Source organism: Diceros bicornis, chromosome 21, assembly GCF_020826845.1.
Source record: "Diceros bicornis minor isolate mBicDic1 chromosome 21, mDicBic1.mat.cur, whole genome shotgun sequence".
Lineage (NCBI taxonomy): Eukaryota > Metazoa > Chordata > Mammalia > Perissodactyla > Rhinocerotidae > Diceros > Diceros bicornis.
In genome coordinates, this window is record NC_080760.1 from 38,726,004 (window position 1) to 38,747,524 (window position 21,521).

The 21,521-nt window shown below is 38.8% G+C and overlaps 1 protein-coding gene across 6 annotated transcripts in view; it reads left to right on the top strand.

The window, feature by feature from the left end:
- The first annotated feature begins 4,881 nt into the window (after positions 1–4,881).
- Positions 4,882–21,521, top strand: part of TBC1D31 (TBC1 domain family member 31) — a 75,727-nt gene continuing 59,087 nt past the window's right edge. For 4 of the 6 annotated variants that reach the window (XM_058564878.1, XM_058564879.1, XM_058564881.1 and 1 more), the window contains exons 1-4: positions 4,883–5,026; positions 9,176–9,322; positions 13,061–13,176; positions 16,604–16,782. In XM_058564878.1, coding sequence (XP_058420861.1) covers positions 4,950–5,026; positions 9,176–9,322; positions 13,061–13,176; positions 16,604–16,782 — 519 coding nt within the window. In that variant the 5' untranslated portion in view covers positions 4,883–4,949. Of the gene's footprint in view, positions 5,027–9,175; positions 9,323–13,060; positions 13,177–16,603; positions 16,783–21,521 lie in introns of those variants that run through there. The other 2 variants (XM_058564880.1, XM_058564884.1) reach the window with 2 other exon arrangements.

A 21,521-nucleotide genomic window follows, 5' to 3' on the forward strand; every position in this document is an offset into this window, starting at 1 on the left:
TGGTCCAGGCAATAGGTCTTTTGGAAGAACTCAGAACCACACCAATCTGGTGCATGAAAGGCAGAATGAGATAATGGAGGCAGATAGGTCTACATTTGAATTTTGGCTTAATAGCTATATGACTTTAGACAAGTTAAATAACCAGTCTCAGACTTGACTTCCTTATTTATAAAATGGGAACAAAATTATCCTATTAGTCAGGATGAGCTACTTTATGCTGCAGTAACAAACAGCCTCCAAAACTCATTCTTTCTTCTGTGTAGAAAGCCTTCACTTCATCCTTCCAGGCCTAGATTAAATGTCACCCAATATTTTGCTGTTCACCAAATCTTTTAGGTTTTCTCTCCTTCCAAACACACAGTAGATGTCACAGATTACATAATTGATTCCCTTTCTCCACTCATCCCTGGATCCGTGCCTTCCATGGAAGTTTTCAATGCTCTCCTGCTCTGATCGGAGTATAATTCTCTGCCCCTGGGCTCAGCCATGTAATTTTCTTTGGCCAATAGGAGGAAGAGAAAGTGATGGCTTGTTAGTGCCAGGCTAGGGGCATTGCAGGTCTGCTTGCTCACTTGCACCACTGCCTTGGCTAGTCTGCGGGAGGATGAGAGACACTTGGAACAGAGTTGGGTTGCTCCCGTTGCTTCGGTGAGGCCAGCCTATAAACTGACGGCCACCTCCCCCCTAGACATGGAGCCCAGCCAAGATCAGCGGAGCCGCCTGGCTGATTCCAGATGTGTGAGCTATAAATGCTTGTCGGTGAATGCCACAGAGGTTCGGTGGTTGCTTTTTCACAGCATTATTGCAGCTCTAGATAACTAATTTAGTAGAATTGCACTTCCTGGACCCGTGTGTTTGGATCGGGCCATAGTTCTGGTAGTGAGCTGGGAGTAAAAGTAATAGTGACATTTTTGGACTGGAGCATTTAATTGCTGGTGTGAGACCCTCTAGAACTCTCTTTTCCCCCAACACAGTAACCAAAAACTTTTGAGATGGTAGTTATTCCATCAGCCTGCATCCCTTAGAGACTAAGATGAGCTGAACACTCAGCCATGAGGAGTTGTTTTAAGCCATTGAGATTTTGGAGTTGTTAGTCATTATGGCATAACTTAGTCTAACCTGACTGAATGAGGTAGGAAATGATATTTTAAGAAGTTTGCTAAAGGTTATTAATTACTTTCTGGTAATTACTACTTTTTGGTGCTTTTGAGAGACTGCAGTAAATATTTAAATTGTATTTTCAGTTGTTTTTGGTTATCTTGCTAGTTTAATTTGCTTGCTAACCCTTTGGCCTAGTTTTTTTGGGTTAGATCTGGCTGCCAAGGAATTGGGAAAGAGAACAGCTGCCCTTCTTTACCTTCCAAATATGTTGGGATTTTTTCCCAAACAGAAAGGGTGTTCAGATATTGAACAATCCAGATGTCCACTAAATTCTCTCCAGCAAAGTAGACAGAGTACAAGGGCTCCTTCTCTCTGCAGTCTACATATTATCACAGCAAAAAGTAAGGCATCCTTCAACAGTGAAAGTGGGACAAGGGAGAGGGCAAGAAGGAAGGACTTTGCAAAGCCAAGACCAAAACTCCCTTGGACACACCACTTTCCATTCTTCTGAGAATGTATTTGAAATACATACCAAGAAAACAAAGGAGGAAATCTTTGTGACCTTGAGTTAGGTAAAGATTTATTAGATATGACTTCAAAAGCACAATCCATAAAAGAAAACATTGATAGGTTGATCTTCATCAACACTAATATCATCTACTCATTGAAAGACACTGTTAAGAGAATGAAAAAACAAGCCATAGACTGGGAGAAAAAGGATTGGTATCCAGAATATATAAAGAACTCTCAAAACTCAATAATAAGAAAACAAAGAGCCCAATTAAAAATTGGGCAAAAGATTTGAGCAGATACTTCACAAAGGATATAAGCAGAAGGCAAATAATGACATGAAAAGATGCTGAATGTCATTTGTCATTCCAGAAATGGAAATTAAAATTACCATGAGGTACCACTATACAGCTAGAATGGCTATAATTACAAAGACTCGTCATAGACGTGGAGCAACTGGAATTCTACTACACTGTTGGTGGGGATGTAAAATGGCACAACTACTTTGGAAATGCTTGATGCTTTCTTAAAAAGTTCAACCTACACCTACCATATGGCCCAGTCATTCCACTTCTAGGAATTTATCCAACAGAAATGAAAGCATATGTTCATACAAAGACTTGTACAGGAATGTTCATAACAGCTTTCTTTATAGTAGCCAAAAACCGGAAACAATCCAAATGTTCATCAACAGGTGAATGGATAAACAAATTGCGGTGTATCAATACCATGGAATACCACTCATCGATAAAAACGTGCGAACAACTGGTACACCTAACAACATAGTTGACTCTCAGAATAATTATGCTGCAGCTATGACATACAACCATCTACTGGGGCTTTGGGGGAAAAAATAAATAAATAAAATTAAAAAAAAAGAGTAATTATGCTGAATGAAACAAGCCAGACTAAATTTAAAAAGCAGTTCTTAGTTTACGACCCATTTATATAAATTTCTAGAAAATATTAACTAATCTAAAAGACAGAAGGCAGATCAGTGGTGGCTTATGTGTAAGGTGGGGTAGAGGATAAAATGAGATTGCAAAGAGACAGGAGGAAACTTTTGGGGGTGATGGATATGTTCATTATCTTGATTATGGTAATGGTTTCATAGGGGTATAGTTATGTCAAAACTTATTAAATTATGCACTTTAAACGTGAAGTATATTGAATGTCACTTATACCTCAATAAAACTGAAAAAAATATGCATAGGATGCATCAGTTATTGACTGAGTAATGATTCAGGAAGGAACTATCAAATGGTCTACCAACTTGGGCTATAAATTGGGAGATTATAATGAGTAGAAGGTTGGCAGCCATGGGTGCATGTCTCTTCGGTTGCCTGCCTAACTTTCAGATTTGGCCCAACTAAATCCAAAGATATGTGCAAAGTGGAAGACCAGAAGATCTGTAACATGGAAACCTCTTCATCACATATCTAAAATTGAATAGGATGGTCACATGATCTGTGATAGCCTATACAAGCTGAACTGCAGGCAGGTTAAACCAGAGTAGTTAAGGAAGTCATTCAGCAGATTTGTCTCTGCTACAGATAAAAACATTATTTGATGACCTGTATGGGATAGAAATGTGAGAAATAATCTGTGTTTCAAGTTAGGTGCCCCTAAACTTAACACCCTAAGTTTCCTGAATAGTAATGCAAACATTCAGTTTATTACCTTCTCAAATCCAATAAATAAAAATGAGGGATGCAGTTGTCTCCTCTGCAATAGGTTATTAAAAGTTGTCTGGTCTCTTAGAGCCAACCCTTGGTAACGATATTAAAAGTTTTTAAACCTGCATTGGCCTATTTTTTTGAGAGTTTTGCTTTTCTGATAAAGTTTTAACTTTTTAAATATCATGGCTATATAAATTTTTTTAATGCATTTTTCTGTTGTAAAAAAACATAGGGACCAGGAGTGAAAAGACTAAAGATCTAATCCTGGCTCTCCTACTAACTCAATTTCTTTGTCTGCAAAATGGGGATAATAGAAATCCTTACCTGTAGTGGGTTGAATGGTGGGCCCCCAAAATATATATCCATGTCCTAATCCCCAGAACCTGTGAATGTTACCTTATTTGGAAAAAGAGTCTTTGCAAGTGTACTTAAGGATCTCGAGGTGAGTTCATCATGGATTATCCAGGTGGGCCCTAAATTCAATGACAGGTGTTGTTAGAAGGGAAAACCAGAGGAGATTTGAGACAGAAGAGGAGAAGAGAAGGTGATGTGAAGATGGAGGCAAAGACAAGAGTGATGTGGTCACAAGACAAGGAAGTCAGCAACCATCAGAAGCTGGAAGAGGCAAGGAATGAAATCTTCCCTAGAGCCTCTGGAGCGAGCAGCGCTTCCAACACCTTGATTTCAGACTCTGGCCTTTAGAACTGTGAGAGAATAAATTTCTGTTGACTTACACCGCCAAGTTTGTGGTAATTTATTACCGCAGCCTCGGGAAACTAATACACTACCTCATAGAGCACTAAAAATGGGAATAATAGGACTACCAACGTTGTAGGTTTGCTATGAGGATTAAATGAGTTGATATTTGTAAAGCACTCAGAAGGGTGCTTGATACCTACTAAACACTATTGAAGCACTTACTAAGTGAATTTTTACAAAAGAGAACTCTCTAGGTCAATGCAATTGTTGTTGATGATATTTCTTTTCTGGACGTTGATAGGTGGACTGGACACCGTAATACTGGAGCCTCTAGTTAGATTACGGAATTGAAAAATAACCATGACGATGGTGAGAAGGTCAAGAAGAGTGGACTAGTTAATCTGTAAGGTTTTCTTGAGCCCGAATTTTCTGTAAAAGCAGTCTTTCAATTCTCAGTGCATTAGGGTCCTTGCTTCTCTATTGGCTGTCTCTACAATTCCTTAATCCCTAAGCTTAATTTAGAACGGAATGCAGGGACCACAAGGGAAAATCACTTTTATTGCCTCCGTTGGGAGCCTAAAACCCCGCGAGGCCCCCAGAGTGCAGAATTCCCAAAGCGATTTCTCACGCCCACGTTCCGCCTGCAGAAAACTACGATTCCCAGAAGGCTTTGGGTCCCTCGGGACGGACCTCGACAAGGGTCGGAGTCTAAGAGGAGGTCGTTGGCCGATTCCATTGTCCAGGGCAGGAGGGGCCGCCTGGGCGGAGTTTGGGAGGAAGCCGCCCTCCGATTGGATGTAAATAGGAAGGCGGCGTCCTGCGCGCGGTTGGTACGGTCCGCGGGGACCTGGGCCGCCGCGGCCGAAGCTTGAGTTTCCCGGGCCGCGAGCGCGGGGCCCGCCGGGCAGGCGCCGGGACGGTTGTCCGCTAGGCCCGCGGAGGCCGCGGCCGCGCTTCGACATGCAGAGCACGGAGCTGGGCAACAAGGAGAGCGGCAAGATATGGCACCGCAAGCCGTGCCCGGCCACTCGGGACGGGTAAAGGCCGCGGCGGGAGGGCGCGGGCTGTGGAGGGGCATGGAGGCCGGCGAGGGCGGGTCCGCGTCGGTGGAGAGGCGTCTGAGGGGCAGCTGGGGAGGGTCTCGGGCACGGCTGCAGGGGGGCAGGGTGGAGGTTCGGGTTCTGGCGCTGACCCTGTCCCGGATCCCCGGGTTGGGTGACCTCAGGACACGCAGGTAACCCGAGTCTCGGTGTGCTGTGGACGCCACGATCCGCAGAGACCCCCTCCCCAGACCTGGGGGCAGGGGTCTGGTCGGGATCAGGAGGGGCAGGTGGTCCTCCGATACGCGTGAGAGAACTTGCGCTTCCCGTGAGGGCCAGGACTCTGTCAGCCCTAATTATCGTAGTGCCCCTGTAGTATTCCTGGCACGTAGTAGATGCTCAGCAAATACTTGTTAGCTGTTGCAGCTGGAAGGGGACTCAAGAGGAGGGAGGGATGCGGGAGAAGAAATGCTGCGGTTTATCCATCCTTAAATCGTTGTGTGCGTTCAGACAAGCATGCATCCATCAACTATGTGTTGAGCGCCTGCTCTGTGCCAAGCTTCTAAGCGCTGGGGGACAGCAGTGGAACAAAATAAACTTCTAGTTCTCTGGAGTTTATAAATGTGCGTGTTTGTGTCTGCTGGGGGCAGGAGGGTACATTCTAGAAAGCAGAGGGGCCTTCTAGTATAGCCAGGGTTACTGTTGCTGCTTTGTTTTGTTTTTCTTTAAATAGACTTTATTTTTTAGGACAGTTTTAAGTTCACAGCAAAATTGAGCTGAAGGTATAGAGATTTCCCATATACCCCGCCCCTGCACATGCATAGCCTCCCCCATTACCAACATCTCCCACCAGAGTGGCACATTTGTTGCAGTTGCCCCAATGTGGTGTCAGTGTCACTTCCAGTTGCAGCACACAGAGTGATCTTATTGCTTCTAATTTCCTAGGAGTTTGTGACTTTGCTGCGTTGCTGAATTCCTGTTTCAATTTTCTAGTGATTTTTCTATTGATCCTTTGGTTGCTCCTCAACAAATCAACAGACATTGTCAACTACTTATGCCCAAAGCACAGTGCTAGACCTTGTGCTAACAGCTTGTTTGGTTTCTGGTTGCTATCAGTCCCCAAACAATGCTGGTGTCCCATCAACTCCACTGAACAAAACTTTTTGTCTAGAGTAGGGCTTCTTGAATAGAGATTTTCATTTCCAAATTAGAGGTTTATGTACATACCACCCCTAGTTCTAATGTTCTCAAAACATTCTAAAAGTCATTGCCAACCCACAGTAATTCTTTTTCTTGCTGTTATAAAATATATAGACGGGGCCAGCCCCATGGCCTAGTGGCCTGGTGGTTAAGTTCGGTGTGCTCTGCTTCAGCTGCTCAGGTTTGGTTCCCCGGCACCAACCTACACCACTCATCAGCGGCAATGCTGTGGCAGCGACCCACGTACAAAATAGAGGAAGATTGGCACAGATGTTAGCTCACAGCAAATCTTCCTCAAGCCAGAAGCGGAAGATTGGCAACAGATGTCACCTGGGGCGAATCTTCCTCACCAAAAGAAAGAGATAGATAGACAGAGAGAGAGACAGACATGCAAGATTCAAAAAAATGAAAGAAACAAGTTCATTATGCAAATGTCCTTATTTGCTTCTTCCACTAAAACATGGCTGTCTTTTTGTTCATTGAAACCCATTGGTGTGGAGTTGAGAGAGGCAGGGAGCACTGACTGTGAAGTCAGAGGGACTTTAGTTGAAGTAAATGTCCGTTTACTAGCTCTGTGACCTTAGGCAAGTCAATCTCTAAGACTGAGTGAAGATGACCATACCTACCAGCTAGGGTTGTCTTAGGGCTTTATGAAGACTAAAATAGTGTCTCATGCATCTGGGTGTTCCATAAGTATTTGATGTCTTTATTATGTTTAAGGACTGAAGAACTCAGGCAACCTGTGAGCAATGGAAAGGTGTTGCTCTAAAATAAATACTTATGTGCATGGTTTATATGAAAAATCAGAAGGGCAGAATGTTGCTGTTACTTGTAATTATATCTAGATGGTAGGATTATCATCAATTTTATTTTTTAGTGTTTTCTGTATTTTCCATATTTTGAACGATGATCATGTAATTTTGTAATTCAAACACATAATAAATGTTACAGAAAAAAGACTGGAGGGAATAGTTGTTTGCTCTGAGTTTAGTTACCAGGGAACATTCTGATGTTATTACTTGTCATTTCAATACATTTATTTTACCCCCACTTGGGGATGTCAAAGAAAAACCAGAGCTGGACAGTAGTTAAAGTGGTAAAAACAGATTTTATTCAGAACTATTGCAGTTGGGGAAAAGAGACCTCAGTATAGAACCAGGCTCAGTCCCAAACACAGCATGGGCAAGTGGGAGTTTATAACCAAGGAGCAGAGTGAAGGTCAGTGTGTGGAAATGTACTAAGGGGAAATTTCTGGGGTCAGGGAGTTCTGGCTAAACTGACCTAACCTAACAGGATTCTTGCTGAAGACAGACCAAGATGAACAGGGAGTGGTGGAGGATGAGGAACCTGATCAGATGTCTAGGGTGATCAAGAATCAGGGGCCAGCATTCTGGTTAAACTGACTGAGAAGGGTGCTTGCTAAAACTGGATTTTACAAGGAAGTGCACAGATGGACCCTAGGAGAAGCTTCAAGAGCCTGACTCAAGTTTGGTCAAGCAAAGAATCTTTGTCAGGGACTAGATAAAAATAGCATTGTACGAATTTGGCTGTTTCCCCAAAATGAGTGCTTAGATAAACTGAAGAAAATGTTTAATACACTTAATTCAATTTAACATGCCTTAATGAAGTGATAACAAGGAAGATATATTAAAATTCTAATATTAAAATTCAAAAATTCACGAAAAGTCAATTAAGATAATTTTTATGATTTAAAAACTATCGTTGCAATATAGAATGGGATTATTCTGATCTTTGTGACCCAAATGTATATATTTATGATTTTAAGGAGTTATTTTGTGCTGCAAGTTTTATAAGCAGTTTTCTTTTAAGTACCTATATGGTACATGATCTTCCTCTCAAAAAGTAGTAACTCTAGACAAATATAGCTGTGTGTTCTTAATAAAGTTTGTATTTTCTGTTATAAACACAATAAACAGAATGTGATCATTAAAGAATATCAAATACGGAAAAGTAGAAAGAAGGGCGAAAAAATTACCCATATACCTATTACAGACAACTGCTATTAATATTTTAGTGTGTTCATTTTTTCCCCTATGTGTAGGTTTTTCTTTCTCTTCTTTTTTTGGTAAACTTTCTTAATCTTTTGAATAGAAGTGCGATTAATAAGGATTTTAAAAGAATGACGTCTTAAAGCACTCATCCATTCAGCAGGGATGTTGTGAGTGCTTGTATGTTGTGTGCCAAGTGCAGGGCAAGGTGTGGGATCCAGTGACGCACAAACACGGTCCCTGTCCTCACTGAGCTCACCTTCCAGGGTATTATGGTAAATGTATTAGGAATGAAAATAAAACTCGTGTATGCTTAATTCACTTTGGAACACTCTATATGACAAAAATTAAATCTCATTAGGATATCTTAAAGTTGGGATATTGAATTGAAATTTTTGTTACCTATGGTAGCTTGTGATTTATATATACTGCACTACTTTTCACTAATCATCGTTATTTTTAGCAGGTGTCTGTTGCTTAATGTAACAATTTAACTGCTCAGTCTAGAATACATTTTCTTATCATAGCCTGTTGTTGTCTATCACTTAATCACAATTTATAAATCTGTTCGTATATGTGTGTTATTTTTTAGTGTCTGTCTTGACCACTAAACTGAAAGCTTCATGAGGGCAGGGCCCAGGTCTATCAATTACTCTCTGCTCCCAGCTTATTCAGTGTCTGACGCATAGCGAGTTTTCAGATATTTAATGAATAAATGAACAGTAGCTACTTTGATAGTGAATGACTTTCTGAACTGTTTTCAGAAATTGTAGGATTGCTTCTAGGACAGAGGGGGAGGAGCAGCAGCAGTAGGGGCAGGAGGAATGGATAGGCCAAAAAACTTCAAAATTAGTGGAGTACACTGCAGAAGCCATGTTTTTCATAATAGCGAGTAACACTTGACACAGAATTTAATGTGTTTTGGTTTTTTTGACAGAATTATAGTGAACATTGTTCACAGCACTTCTGATTACCTTCCCAAAGTTTTGCGATTTTTGAATATGGCTTTTGATAGCTCAGGTGATTGCTTAATTGCTGGGGACCATCAAGGAAATATCTACGTTTTTGACTTGAATGGAAACAGGTAAGCAGACACTTTTGATATTTGTCTTATTTAACAAGTTATTAATTCACTGATTATTTTAATACCTGCTATTCATTATTCATTCAGAAAGATTTATTAAGTTCTTGCTATATTTCAGGTACCTTGTGAAAAACACTCTCATAGTGCTGATGGAAGAAAGTGGGAAAGGAGAGGAAGATAATATGGTTAGATTTTTTAGAGAATTAAAGTGCTGGTTTTAACAGTATCTCTAGTAGCTTATTTTTCCTTAAATTTAAAAATTCGCAATTGCTAATTTATCAGTTAATATCTGGTACTTCTGTAGGCAATTTAGAAAGAACACAATTTCCTTTGTACATTATTGTCACAGTATACTAGATCCAAACATTTAAAAAAATTGTTCCTCCTTCCTCTTTCTCTGCTGAACAATTTAGTCCAAAAGCCATTAGGCGAGATTGACCAGGATAGGGACCCGGGCAGCAGGGGTCGGCGGGAGGGAGAGCTGTGATGGCCTAGCCACGGAGTCGGAAGGTGTCTGTGTGGGGGACAGGACAGTCATGGGAAAGACAGGGGGCTTTGGTCAAATTAGTAAATATATTGAGGATAATGGGGCCAGTTTTCTCACTATTGGAAAGGGAAGTTACAGATATGGAAAGGGAGGAAACTAGAATGAACCCTGTGGTACTGGACTGGAATTGGATATATCAGTGTGAACTCTTGGTTTTGAATATATACAGCAAGACATAAAAATAAAGAGAGGGGTGTGTTTGAGAGAGTGAATGAAGTATATGTACATATATTCCCTAGCTTTGTCCACTCAGAGGGCCCAGAAGCAACAACACTCCAGTAGCAATAATATACCCAGTGCCCAGTTCTTCTTTTCTAAATACCACTCTCTGCTAAAAGGAGTCATGGATCCTTCCAGAAATGGCCAGTTTCAGGATGGAGGCAGGGAAAGTACAAGGTGAGCCTACATTTTATAGCCAGAAAGAAGGAATTGTTTAAAGAGTGATGGGGATGTGTCAGAAGGACTCAAATGTCAGCTTGGTGGAGCTCCCTCTGGCCGTATTGGAGACAATTTGAGCATCAAAATAAATAATGATACTGCTGGGTCAAAATCCATTGGATAAAATAGAAGTCCATGTATTCATGCTGCAATCAACAAACAAACAAATAGTTTAATGGGAATGGATATTTGCATATTAACAAAGTACCTCTGCACAAAATACGTATTAATTACGGATGAAAAGAGAGTAATTTTACAGTGAAGAAGCCTAGCAAGCACTATCTTAACCAAATGATTAAAGTTAATATAACCAGTGGTGAGAGAAATCAAAATGTGTATGCCACCTGGTTGGATGCAATGAAAAGAACACAGGTCACTTCTGTGATATTCTGTGAAAGGCATGTAACCTGAATCTAATCGGTGGAATCATCAGACAGAGCTAAATTAAGGGCATTGTATAGCAAGACTGGCCTGTAATCTTCACAGGGGTCAAGGTCATGAAAGTTGTGGAAAGACTGGAGAACTGTTCCAGACTGAGGGAGACTAGAGACATGACAAAGGCATGAATCTGGACTGATCCTTTTACTGTAAAGGACATTATTGGGACAACTGGCAAAATCAAATGGGGATCTAAGGATTTGATGGTGGTAATATGTAAATGTAATTTTCTGGTTTTGGTTATTGTGTTGTGATTATATGGGAGAATTTCCTTGTTTGTAGGAAACATAATCTTGGTAACTTATTCTCAAATAGTTCAGGAAAAGAAGAGGTCATATATGATTTCTTTATCTGTGACTTACAAGGTAGAAATCTGTTAATCTTTTTTTCTGCTCTTTACCAAAAAAGTTTTCTTCTTTACCAAAAACTCTCCCACCCTTTACTCTTGCCCAACCTACCCTGCCAATTCCCAAACTTCAATCAATACAACTGTCTCTTCTTCACTCCCACTGCTAAACAAAATAAGAATAATTGTTGGTTGACTCCTATAGAATAATAAACTTCAACATCAGTGATGCTTAGCACTTCATTTGCTTATCTGTTGTTACTTACGTTTCCCATTTTCCTCTGAGTATTCCAAACTGCTACCAATTTCCTTGTGTTTGACCCTACTCTTATTCTGACTGCCTGGCCTCCTAATTCCTGAGAATATAGATGCCTTCAACCTTCCTTTCCTCCTCCCCAACCACAGTGTCAAATATTATCTCTAAGTTCAACCACGCATACCTCTTTGTTACCTTATTCATAAAAATAGGTGATCCTAATTTCTTTCAGTGCTAATCTCTATCTTCTGCAGCCTCCACTGGGACTTCGCACCATGAGTGTTCCTTTCCTGTCCCTTTTCTCTCTGTTTATAAATATTCATGGCTTGGGAGATGAGTAAATGGCAGAGCTGAGACCTGAAATTGGGTCTCTCTGATTCTAAAGCCCACTACACTTGGCTTCCTCAGAATCTTCCTAATTGCCTAATTCAAAGGTCTCTTCATTCTCATCTTACTAAAGCACTGAATACTCTTGTCTTCTCCTCCTCCCTGAAATTTTTTTCTTTGTCTTCAAGGTACAAGTCTTTCCTGATTTTTCTGCTCTGATCATTTTTTCCCTTGTTTTGCTGACTCTTCCCCCAGTGCCTACCCCTTTATTGTTGAGGTCTGCAGGCGTCTGTCCTTGGCCTAATTCCTTCCATACTCCAGGTCTTCTCTTTGATAATCTCATCACCACCCAGCCTCAGGCTTCAGCTTCCGTGTAAATGCTATTAACTCAGATTACTTCTGTACAGACTGGATACCTGCTAGGTTGGACTGTCCAGTGCAGTGGCCACCAGCTGCAGATAGCTCTTGAGCCTTTGAAAGGTGGCTGGTCCGAACTGAGATGTGGTGTTAGTGTAAATACGCATTGGGTTTTGAAGACTTAGTATGAAAGAAAGAATGTAAAATATCTCACTAATTTTATTGATTAAATATTAAAATGATACTATTTTAGATAGATATTGAGTTAAATAAAATATGTTACTAAGATTAATTTTACCTGTTTCTTTTTACTTTTTTAATGTGGCTCCTAGAAAATTTTAATTACACATGTGGCCCTCATTGTATTTCTTTTGGGTAGCACAGCTCTAAATGTTTTGCAAAGGCCTTAAACTCAACATGTTTAAAACCAGGCTTATTATTTCCTACTCCCAAATTTGTTCCTCTTTTGCCCAAGTTTGAAAACTTTATGTTTTTGTAAATTAAACTCTGGCTTTTGCCAGGTACTCTGCTAAGCACTTAAGATATTTCATTTAATTGTCACAGCAACCTTATGAGATAGCTGTTCTTCATCTTACACATGAGGAATTCTTGATTCTTCCCTCTTCACGCTGTGTCTGACGCGTTACCAAGTCTCTCTGCGCTTGAGTTCTGACGCCCCTCCTAGTAGTCCTTTCCATTTTCTGTGCCCCTCACTCTGGTTGAGATTCTCTGTAGCAGCTTGCTTTCTTAATAATCTCTTCTGCCTTGTCCCTCTGTCCATTTTCCATTGCTTCCAGAATCATCTTCCTAAAAGAGATGCCTGCTCATAATTCTGCTTTGTTTAAAAACTTTTGATAAATCCAAACTCCTGTACATGTTATATAGCACTCTTCATCATCTATAGTTGGCCTACCAAAATGGGAGCTTATTTCTCTGGGTTTTATTGTCTTCATCTCTAAGGATCCCTCCAGTGTAAAATTTGTGATTATTGGAAGAATTTCTGATACTAATGCAGTAATCTTTTACTAGGTTTAATCTTGTTCAGCGAACAGCACAAGCTTGCACAGCTCTGGCCTTTAATCTTCATAGGAAGTCTGAATTCCTTGTGGCATTAGCTGATTATTCTATTAAATGTTTCGATACAGGTAAGAAGTCCTCCTGTATACCTTTTGAAACAGAGTGAAATGTAAACTGAAGTACTGTAAGGAGTTTGCCAATCTGTACAGTTTGAGAGAGTCCCCACAAGATGACCCTCACTTCAGACACTAGCCACAAGTTTGGGGGTGCCAGGACCATCCTCATGTCATATCAGCTGGCTGCAAATTCAGGGGCCCTCACAACTACCCTCAGGTTTGATAATTCACTGGAATGACTCACAGAACTCAGGAAAGCACTATGCTTATGATTATAGTAGTTTTAATGTAGTTAAAGGATACAAATTAGAGCTAGCCAAAGGAAGAGATGCATAGGGTGGAATCTGGGAGGCTCCCAAAAGAGAAGCTTCTGTTGTATTCAGGCATGCATGACCCTGTCAGCCTTGATGTGTAGCCATCTGCACTGAGTATTGCCAAACCAAGAAATTCACCCAAGCTTTGATGTCCAGGGTTTTTACTGAGGCTCCTACTCATAGGCATGATTGGTTGGATTATTGCCCACCTGGTTGAACTCAATTTCCAGCCCTCCTTCTCTGGAGGTCGAGCTGATACCACGTAGCCCTAGCCCCAACCTTCAAATCACTCACATGGTTGGTCTTTCTGGTCTGGTCAGCGCCTACTCTGAGGTTCACCTCTTAGCATAAACCATCTGCTGTTGTCTGAGGGACCTACCGTGAATAACAAAGACACTCCTATCACTGGGGAAACTCCAGGGGTTTAGAGAATGCCTCCAAGGAGCCTGGGCAAAGGCCATATACTTCTCTTTGAGGGCCAAATTCCTTACTACACAGATACAATAATAATATTTTTTAATATAACCTATGTATTTTATACTACATTATTCTTTTTTTTGTATGTGAGCAAGATTGTCCCTGAGCTAGCATCTGTTGCCCATCTTCCTCTTTTTGCTTGAAGAAGATTGTCCCTGAGCTAACATCTGTGCCAGTCTTCCTCTATTTTGTCTTTGGGACACCTCCACAGCATAGCTTGATGAGCAGTGTGTAGGACTGTGCTCGGGATCCAAACCCACGAACCCTGGGCTGCTAAAGCGGAGCGTGCGAACTTAACCACTATGCCACTGGGCTGGCCCCCATCATATTTTTCTATAGAGAACTTAGAGTTGTCTACACTGAACCTCTTATTCTTATTAATAAAAAAAAGATAATTGTATTGTTTTTTCTTGTTATTAAAGTAATTGTTATATTTAGAAAGATATATAAACAGTAATAATAACAATAGTAATAATAGCGATAGCAATCACTTATATAGTATTTACTCTGCGCCAAGTATTGTTCTATGACTATACATATTAATTAATTTTAATCATCATAATAACCCATGGAGATGATTACTATTATTATCCCCCTTTTGCAGATAAGGAAACTGAGGCACATAAGTAACTTGACAAGAAGAAAAATCTGTCATCCTTCAGTAGCGTCCAGAGACACACTCAGTGTTTTTATTACAGGGTCTTGTCTTTCCAGTCTGTTTTCTATGCATAGACCTTTTATATTCTAACAAATATATGATCATTCTATCTATGTTGTCTTGTGGAATCATTTTCTAAACCTATTAAAAATTCACACAGTATATTTAAAATCAGGACCTAATATTCTACTTTATAGATGGTTGCAGTACTCTATTTAACCTGTTACTTTTGGCCTTCAAACTGTTTCCAATTTTTGGTATTACAAACACTGCTGTCAGATAATTTCTGAAAAACTAAGTCTTTATCCTCATCTGTGCTTGCTTTCCTTGGATTTCACCCATTCTTTTTTCCTCTCTTCTTAGTTCCCGCTGTTCATAGTCTCTTCTGTCTTACTGAGCCCTCCTGGTAGTGGACCCCCTTCCTTAGGTGTTGTCTCCACCTCCCTCTTGCTTCACTATCAGATTCTGCTTCTTCATAGCATCCATCATTGGACTCTGACTCCTGCTCCCCCACTCCATGCTACGGAGACGTCTATCTCCAAGATCATTAGCGACCCCTGATTGTTTAAATCCTCTTTATACTTTTCATCCTACTTCTCAGTAGCGTTTAATACTTGGGATTACTTTAAGAGTCTTAGTCTTCGTACTGTTATCTCTCTTGGGTCTCCTCCTATCTTTCCGACTGCTTTTAGTAGTCTCTCCTGGGTTCTTTTAGTGGGTCCTAGACTTTTGGATTTTTGACCCAATTGAAAAGAAGAAGTAGAGGAACCCACATAGGTTGTTAGCTTTTAATTTTGCTAATTGACATTGGGAAAAACAATGTAACTTCATTTTATAAAATAAGGGATTTTTTTTAACATAACCTTAAAAGGATATAATACAAGATTAAAAGGTAGTACTTTAAATTGAACTTTATGAAAAACTCATTACGTTATCCTTATTTTTCTCATTTTACTGAGGCCCAGTGAGAACTTATCATTAACTAATGCCAGACTTTACACTGGTGTTTGGAAACCACCACCCTCTCCCTAAGGGTTTGTGTGTCCCTCTGTCTTCAGTTTTGACCTACTTTGTATCTTAATGTTTCCCAGATTTGCATCTTGCTTTCTGACTATTCTCCTTAGTTCCATCTTTCTGGAGGAAAAAATCCTGTTCATAAAAGTAAAACGTGGCTACCATAGAAAACTTGGAAACACAGAAAAATGTAAAGAGAAAATAAAAATCATTTGAAATTTTATTACCCAGTGATAATTATCATGAATAGCTGACGTTTTCCCTACCAGACCGTTTTCTCTGCTTGTGTGTAACATGCACATGTGCACACACACAGGCACCTCAGAATAAATTTTAGAAATCAAATTCGTTATCTCTTCTTCCCACACTGCTAAATCTGTTCCTCCTCATGTGTCTCTTACATCATTTAATAGTATAGTATCACCATCTGTTTACATAACTTAAACTAGAACTGCTGGAGTCTGAACTCTTTTATCTCAACTCGTCCATTTGGTCACTCACTCCTTTGAGTTTTCTCCTTCATAGCTCTTGAATTTCTTCCTTTCTCCATTGCCACCTTCTTAGTTTAGACCCCACTTATCTCCTGCCTAGATTATTACAACAAATAAATCAGTCGTCTTGACTAATCTCTTCCCCTTTTCTGATAAATCCACCATATATCTTCAGAGTGCTCTTTCTAAAACACAGACCAGATATGGTACTCCTCTACATAAAACTGTTACTCACAAGAGAAAGCCCAAACTACCTAGAGTCACGTTTAAAGCCATTCTCAAACCCTTTTTCAGCCTCATCTCTTCATACCTCCACGGTACACGTGTTACCAGCGTATCCTGCGGTGCACTTTATCAACTAGCGACAGGCTTCCATTTTTGTGGATGTTGACGGAGGTGCCTCATGTAATACCTCACCATCAATCGAATCAGTTCTTGGATGATAAATACTGTTTTACCTGTATAACTTTTATTTTTTACCACAGTCACCAAGGAGCTAGTTAGCTGGATGAGAGGACATGAATCGTCAGTATTTTCGATCTCTGTGCATGCGTCAGGGAGATACGCCATCACTACTTCTTCTGATACGGCACAGCTATGGGACTTGGATACCTTTCAGAGGAAAAGAAAGCTGAATGTTCTCCAGTCTGTGGGTATACAAAAGGTCAGTGAGGGAGCACGTCTTGGTCTGTTGTGCTTCTCAGGCTGGTTTCTTGGTGAGCAGGGTTTATAGATGATACAAGAGTGGTGATTCACTTTCTTCCATTTAGCTGTGTTCTCGTAACTCCACAAGAAGCAAAGTGGCCTGCAGAATTGAGGATGTTGCCTCTGGCTGCAATTTATAACTTATGGGGCTTTTCTTCTTTTTTTTTCCTTTTCAATTATTATTGTAGCTTGTAACTTCAACTGTAGTAAAGTGATAGTTTTTATTTAGCTGATTGGTTTTGTTTTAGTTTTTAACTCCCCCCAACACTTTGTTATGAAAAATTTCAAACATGCAGGAAATTTGTAAGAATTTCACAGTGAACACGTGACACCCACCATCTAGGTTCCACCATTAACATGTTCTTATACTATACTTTCCTTTACTGTACTTATATGTTACTACACTATATTATGCATCTTTCTGTCTCTGTTCATTAATTCACCTTTTTTCTTTCTTGCATTTTGAAGTAAATTGAAGACATCTGTATATTTGCCCATAAATATTTAAGCCTGCATTTAATTGACTAGGGGTCAGTATTTGTTGATGTAGACTTTATGTATAATGAAATGCACAAATCTTAAGTATTCATTTTTTTAAGTTTTGACAAATACATACATCTTTATAACCTATCATTACCATCATTCCAGAAAGTTCCATTATGTCCCTTCCCAGGTAAACACTACTCTGTTGTTTTCCCACCATAGATTAGTTTTGTCTGTTCTAAAATTTCGTAAATACAGCTAGTCAGTAATGGCATGTATAAAGCTTTTTTCATTTAGCATAAGGTTTTTGGGATTCATCCATGTTGTATATATCAGTAGTTTGTTCCTTTTTATTGCTGATCATATATCAGCAATAAAATATATATTATATATATATAAATGATATATATATCATTTAAAAAAAATCCATGTCTTTCACTTTTAAGCTTTAATTTTTTTTTTTCTATTTGATTAGCTAAATACTGTTTTCAGGATTGTCTGAGTCTCCTGTGTGATTAATTATTTTGCTTCAGGTTATATTATACATGCAGTGTTGCTTTTAATTCCTTGGTTATTAACATGAACAGCTAACAGTGCATGTCAACCAAAATTTTATTTTGTAGTCTGCATGGAAATCCCAGAGCTCTTTAGTTTGCCTTTAATAATTAAAAAACGATAAAAGTTGTAGCCAGCTTATTCATCAGGGATTTAGGCCAAATGTCTTAGTAGGTCTTTTCTTCTTTAATTGCTTTAGTACTTGAATTGAATTTTAAATTCCAAAGAAGAGAGCATTGGGAGTTGAACCCACAATGGAAACAAAGTTATGAAATGACACAAAAACCATCTGTTCTTTTACCGTGAAATTAAAATTAGTATACCCTGGATAGTTGCCAATTCTAACCTTGCTTGGTCATTTAGATATTTTAGTTTAAAAAATAGGACTCCAAATGTTAGTGTTATGAGAATAAAATTAAATGTAGAAAATGTATGTATAGTATGCAGTATGCATATAAGTATATTGTTCTAAAATAATAGATCACCATACTCTATAAGTTACTAGCAGACTTTTCCTCAAAGGATCAGATAGTAAATATTTTTGGTTTTGCAGGCCAAGAGCACAATTGAGGATATTATGTGTGTACTTATTTCATAAATAATTAAAAAATATAAGAACCATTCTTAGCTCCTGGGCTACACAAGAACTGGAAATGGGGCAGATGGTTGCCACTCCTGGCTTATTCTTTGAAAATAGGAAATAATTGTAAACCAGTCTTAAAGTAAAACTTTTATTCTTAGCAAAAGCTAAACCTATATTTTTATTCCAGTTTCTATATTTTAAATAGGACTTTTGTGATTTTGTCTTGACACATGGTGACACATGATGCTATGGGTCTCATTTTATGATGGCTCTTTTAATCTACAACAGTCTCCCACCATTTTTTTCCATGATGTCCACAATTTTTTTTGAAAGAGAGACCAGACCAGTTGTCTTGAAAAATGCTGCACATTCTGGATTTGTCTTACTGTTTCATCATTATGTCACTTAACTTGTTCTCTCACTTGTATTTCTTATAAACTAGAAGTTAATTCTAAAGGCTTGAGTAGATTCATGTTAAACATTTTTGATAAGCTATCTACCTTATGTGTAAGATGAAAATAGTAATAGCACTTTAGGATTGGTTTCAGGATTGAATGTGATAATGTATTGAAGGCGCTTAGCACAATGCTCGTCATATAGTAAGTGCTTTGTGCAAGTTAGCTGCAGCTGCTGCTGTTTCTATTATTGTTGTTATTGTTATTATTTATCTATAATTATTGTCATTTATTATCTAGCCCTATCATGGGATTATCTTACTCAGTGCAGTTATAGATCTTCTTAAAAAGCTGTAAGGCAACTGTATTGTTTTTCTTTTGAATACATTAAATAGATGCGCAATCCCTTATTAGCAATTCAGAAACCCAAAAGTTTTTAAATAACTCACTTGGTGGCAAAATCTGATCTGACTTGATTTCATTTGGCAGCAAAACCTGAACTGAATTACATGAGGCTGAAATATTAATATGTTTGAGTATGGGGTGTTGTTGCAGGTCACCTGAGGGTTCCACCTAATATTACCGAGTACGCATCATATTACCTTTCTCAAGTCAGAAATAGTGCTGAATTCTGAAACACATCTGATCCCAAGTGTTTCAGATGAAGAACTATGGACCTTTGATTTCAAAATATTTTTAAAGAACCTACCATCCCAACCTCTTTCCACTGTTTTTTGTACCTAGCAAAAGCAGTAATTAATACTAATAGTAATAGGTACCAATTGTTGAGTACTTACTGTGTTCCTAATACTCTGTTTAGCTGTTTTTAAGCTTAAATAATCCTAAAATGTAGATACTATAATCCTCGTTTTACAAATGGGGAAACTGAAGTTCAGAAACGTTAAGTAACCTGCCAGGTATCACATAGCTTATAAAAGAGTTGCAATTTGAATCCAAGCTTGCCTTGCTCCGAAGTTGTTCCATTACACCATCCTGTCTCTCAGGTAAACCAATCACACCTCTTCAAAGTAGTAAATTTTGTTTTTTTTTGTTAGTGCTTGGAGGTAGAATGTTTAGCTCTTTTGTTAGGAATTTTGGAATAAATCCTGGGATTTCTCATTACTGTGGTTAGTGTGTATTGGAAAAGATTTTGTGATGGAGATCAGAAAGCATTTAATAGAGTGTGTTACTGAACTTAATTCAGTCTCTGTATGCAATGGGCACTCACTAAATTTTTGCTGAAGTGTACATTTGACCTTAACTCGCTCTTACTACCATCCTGAACTCTTTCTTTGAAAAGAGCTCGTGTACCTCTCAAAAATGAATTGGAAAGCCTAGGATTTTCATATTTTATAAGGGGAAAAACTGCAGCCCCATCCTTGTACCCGACCCTCCAAAAAGTACATTTTGTTAGTACTTTTGAAGTTTTTTCTAAGCTTTTTATGTTTGTCAAGAGATGACACTATCTAAATAATGACATGATTCATTAGCAACAATTTTATAATCATTAAAGTCTAGCAATTAAAATCACAAATCTAGTAATGAATAATCATGTAGGCAATAATCTATCACAGCCATTCCCCTAAAATAGCACTTGATGCTCATTAACTTTTAAGCTTTTGCTTCTCCCAGTAGGAATAAACTTTGTTACTTTTCTAGAAAAATATTGCTGATTATAAAGAAAATCTTAAGTCACTTTTTTTGACATTGGTTTTGAAACAATGTTTTAGTGCATTTGTTATAGATTATAGTGTATTCATTGCAAAGTCTTTCTATAAGACCTTCATATTATAAATCTTCCTAACATAATGAATCTGTAGGCAAAAGATCTACCAGACATTCCCTTTGACAAAGTGAGCCAAGGACAGAAGTGAGGAACTGGATCAGGCAAGGCCGTCAGCATCTTATGTAGTTGAGTTAGCATTTTTTATTGAGTCTTATTAACATTAATCCTGAGTAGATTGTTTTAATTAACCAGTATGTTCCATAGTACATTATGTATATGTGTATATATGGGTTTTTTTTAGCACTATTTCTTATTGAAAGAAGAGATACTATTATATGTGTATGAGAAAAACAGTTTATGATAAGAGCCTACAACTATTGTTATGAAAATTATGGCTTACATAATTTTTTTTTTTGAAATTTTTATGGTAATATTATTAACTTTTAGAATCACTTCCTGTGTGTTATAATAGGCCGGGTGACAGTAGCACAAATTAGATGCAAGACTGCAGAAGTATTCATATAGGTACCTTATTGACCCATTATTTTTGTAACAATGAGAAAAACCATGGTAGATTGGTGTTGATCCTGATTTTCCCCTGGACAGTCACTTCTGGCCTGCGCTCTCTCAGTACTGTGATGACGGCCGTATCCAGATGCCAAATACTCAGGAGACACTCCAATACAGTGTTAAAAACAAAGGCTGCCCCACTCATCTCCAAAGAATGCAGCATTCCAAGAGAAAACAGGCCTCCTCCTGACACTAGTAAAGTTGTAAAGCTGTGTGACAAGTCAGGGATCAGAATGAGAGGCCAGAGATTCTTAAAGGTGCTCTGCCTCCTCAGTGAGTCCCTGCTCCTCTCTTTTCAACATAGAAACAGTCATATATTTTAAAAAATAATAATAAGGCTTGTAAAGACACACCAGTAGAAACAATGACGAAATATGTTCAAATAT